General features: G+C 50.8%; 1 protein-coding gene across 2 annotated transcripts in view; it reads right to left on the reverse strand.

Moving 5' to 3' along the window:
• Positions 1-3,109, reverse strand: part of Myrip (myosin VIIA and Rab interacting protein) — a 155,168-nt gene extending 152,059 nt beyond the window's left edge. Inside the window, exons 1-2 of one of the 2 annotated variants that reach the window (XM_005383581.2) lie at positions 3,086-3,106; positions 1,824-1,967 (exon numbers count right to left, since the gene is read on the reverse strand). In XM_005383581.2, the coding sequence (XP_005383638.1) occupies positions 1,824-1,933 (110 nt within the window). In that variant the 5' untranslated portion in view covers positions 1,934-1,967; positions 3,086-3,106. Of the gene's footprint in view, positions 1-1,823; positions 1,968-3,085 lie in introns of both variants that reach the window. The other variant, XM_013513586.1, reaches the window with a different exon arrangement.
• Between the last annotated feature and the right edge of the window lie 297 nt (positions 3,110-3,406).

Below are 3,406 nucleotides of genomic sequence, written 5' to 3' on the forward strand. Positions count from 1 at the left end.
GTGGCTAATGTGTGCAGTGGAGGTGCATGCAGGGGAGGCGGGTGCAGTGGGGGTGTGTGCAGTTGGGATGTGTGCAGTGGGGATGTGTGCAGTGGGTGTGTGTGCAGTGAGATGTGTGAAGTGGGGATGCGTTCAGTGGGGCTGTGTGCAGTGGGGTGTGTGCAGTGGGGGTGTGTGCAGTGTGGATGTGTGCAGTGTGGATGTGTGCAGTGGGGATGTGTGCAGTGTGGATGTGTGCAGTGGGGATGCGTGCAGTGAGGATGTGTGCAGTGAGGATGTGTGCAGTGCGGATGTGTGCAGTGGCTGATGTGTGCAGTGGAGGTGCATGCAGGGGAGGTGGGTGCAGCTGTGATGCATGCAGTGGGGATGCATGCAGTGGGTGTGCGTGCAGTGGGGATGTGTGCAGTGGGGGTGTGTGCAGTGGGGATGTGTGCAGTGGGGTTGCGTGCAGTGAGGGTGTGTGCCCTGAAGGATAATACCCCTGTGGGAAACCCTGCTCTAGCTGAGGGGTGGACAGCAGTCAGTACAAGGAGTTTCCACCCCATGGAAGTTACACTCAACGCTTCACACCGACCAATGCCATCTTCCATGCCAGCCACAGCTGGCTTCTAAATCCTTGCAATGAGGCAGGTCTGTAAGTGTAAAATACATATTAGATTTCAAACACTTAGTATAAATGAAATACCTCATGAATAACTTTATAGTGTATACATTTTGAGATAATATTTTGAATAAATGCATTTAAATAAAGTGCTGACATTCATTTTCTCCTATTTAATTTTTCAGTAAGGGTATGTGATCATTTAAAGTTCTGTCTATGTTTGAATTCTATGCATGTCTCACGCTGTATTTATGTAGGACAGTAGTACTCCGGGCGGTAGGCAGAGACGAATGAACAAGTACAAACACATTCATATTTCTGAGGCAGTGGTGAGTCGCAACGACAACTTGAGGTAAGGGGCGTCGGAGTACGCCCAGAGGGTGCCTGCTCCCCCTGGGTGGTGGCTTTGACCGCTGTGTGAACGGGGTCCAGGGCAGGAGGATCGCGCTGTGGGTCTCCAACGACCCGGTGCGGAGTGGTGAGTGCTGGGCTGGAAAGGGCAGGATGAGGGGTTGAGGATGCAGCTGCCACAGGGCCTGGCCCTGCTGGGATGTGGAACGCAGCAGGTAATGGTGTGGACAGATGAAGCAGAATGACTAACTTGTTCCCGGGGGTTGCGAGGACACACCAGCCTCATTTCTACCACACTGACTTCTCCTCATGTGGGGATTTCTGCTTCCAAGAGCTGCAGCAGTGTTTCAGGAACACTCCACAAGGAAGGACCAGCAGAGGAGTCAGAGGACACCTCTCTGGCCTCAGTTTCCCCCTCTTATCGAATGATGGGAGTACAGGGCCAGGTGTCCCATCCCAGCCTTGCGTCTGTGTGCTCCACCAGGTCTTTAGCCCTGGTCCATGGTTGAGACGGCCCTAGCAGAACCTGTATGCGTGAGTCTAATCCTCCCCGAACTGTTCACCTCCCGCACTAGTATTTGAACGTTCTCCCTCAGGATCTGCTGACGGGAACGCCAGAGCTGAGAGGGAGCTCAAAGCACACGCACAGCCCACCCGCAGCTACAACATGGCTGGAAGGAGCAAGGAGAGTTGACTGGGGAAGGAAGCGGTCGGATGTGTTTCTGAGCTGATGTGGTGGAGGCGCCCAACCTCTGCACACAGGGCAGGGCACCATGCCCGGGGACCACATGCACTCAGTGCAGAGAGCCACACGTGCAGGACACCGCAGTCCCCACATGGCCACTGCCCGCCAGGCCACCACAGCCCTCACCTGAGACGCTCTTCCTCCTTCTTGCGGAGACTGAAGTCTCTCTGCACCACCTGGAGAACATGCTCCGTCTCGTCGTCCGTCAGGCCAGACAGGTCCAGCTTCCTCCCCATGGTTCAGTGCCAAACACGGGCGGTGGGTGGAGACCTGGGGGACCAAGGCAGAGGCCACAGGTGAGGACAAGACAGAAGCCAGGCCTAAACCTACACAGAACAAAACAGTGTCCCGTGAAGCTGAGCTAAAGGTAGCCTGCCCCCTCAACACACCCGGCACGGCTGCAGGGAAAGGACCCTGACCAATCATCTCCCAGTCCCATTACCCCGCACTCTTCGCTCTTGAGTAAAGACCAAACAAACAACAATCCAGAAAAATCACCTATCCTTTCCAACAGAATGGATCCTGCATCTCACTTCGTGTGGATCCGACAGCACACCGAAAAGCTATACCCAAGAACGCTTCATTTCTGTGAAGTTTTAAATCACAAGTATTATGTGTAACTACTAAATAAATTGTAATACTAGGTACACCATATCCCTTGAAGTTGTAATTATATGACTATGAAATAAGAACCAATAGAGGACCTAAGCTCTTTGGGAAGACACCTAGTAGTGGATCGTTAGGCCATAGGGACTTTCCACTTTCAATTCCTTGAGAAATCTCCACACTGCTTTGCACCAGTTTGCATTCCCACCAACAGTGCAGGAGGGCTCCTCTCACCACAGCCTCGCCAGCACTGTTATTGTTTGATTTCCCAGCGACAGTCATTCTTTCCGGAGTGAGATGGAATCTCAGTGTTGTTTCCATTTGCATTTCTCTAATGGCCAGGGATACTGAAAATTTCTTCTATATTTGTTAACCATTTGTATTTCTTCCTCTGTGAAGTATCTGCTTATTTCTCTTGCCCATTCTTGACTGGGTCTTTAATTTTAGGAGGTTTAATTTTTTTGGAGTTCTTTGTATATTCCAGATACTAGTCCTCTGTCTGAGGAGTAGCTGGGAAAATTTTTTCCCATTCTGAAGGCTGTCTCTTCACTGATTGAACCTTTTGCTAGGTACCTTCCCCAAAGAGCTAAAGTCATCATATTACAGTGATGCTTGCACACCAATGTTTACAGCTGCACACTTTATAATAGCTAAATCCGGGAAGCAGCCTGTGCACCCATCAACAGAGCACTGGATAAACAAAATGTGGTATCTATATATAACGGAGTACTACTCAGCTATAAAGAATGACATTCGGGGCATTTGTAGGAAAATGGACGCACCTGGAAAACAATGCTGAGTGAAACAGATCAGACACACAAGCTTGAATCCCATATGGTGGCTCTCATTTGGCTGCAGCAAAGGACAAAGAAAATGATGGAGGGTGGACAGAAAGGGACGAGGGGACAGATCTCATCCAATATGAAGTGGTCCAGGGAGCGAGTGTGGGGGGTGAGGGGAGCCGAAGGGGGAATGAGAGAATAACGATGTGCCGTGTACAGGACTCTAACAACCCCAGTCAGTGTAAACTATATATGCCATAACGCGTGCGAAGCAAACGGTATCAACAGGTGTGAAAAAGATGATGGGGGAACCAGGGGGTG

This window comes from Chinchilla lanigera, unplaced genomic scaffold (assembly GCF_000276665.1).
Source record: "Chinchilla lanigera isolate Chin_1 unplaced genomic scaffold, ChiLan1.0 scaffold00019, whole genome shotgun sequence".
Taxonomy (NCBI): Eukaryota; Metazoa; Chordata; class Mammalia; order Rodentia; family Chinchillidae; genus Chinchilla; species Chinchilla lanigera.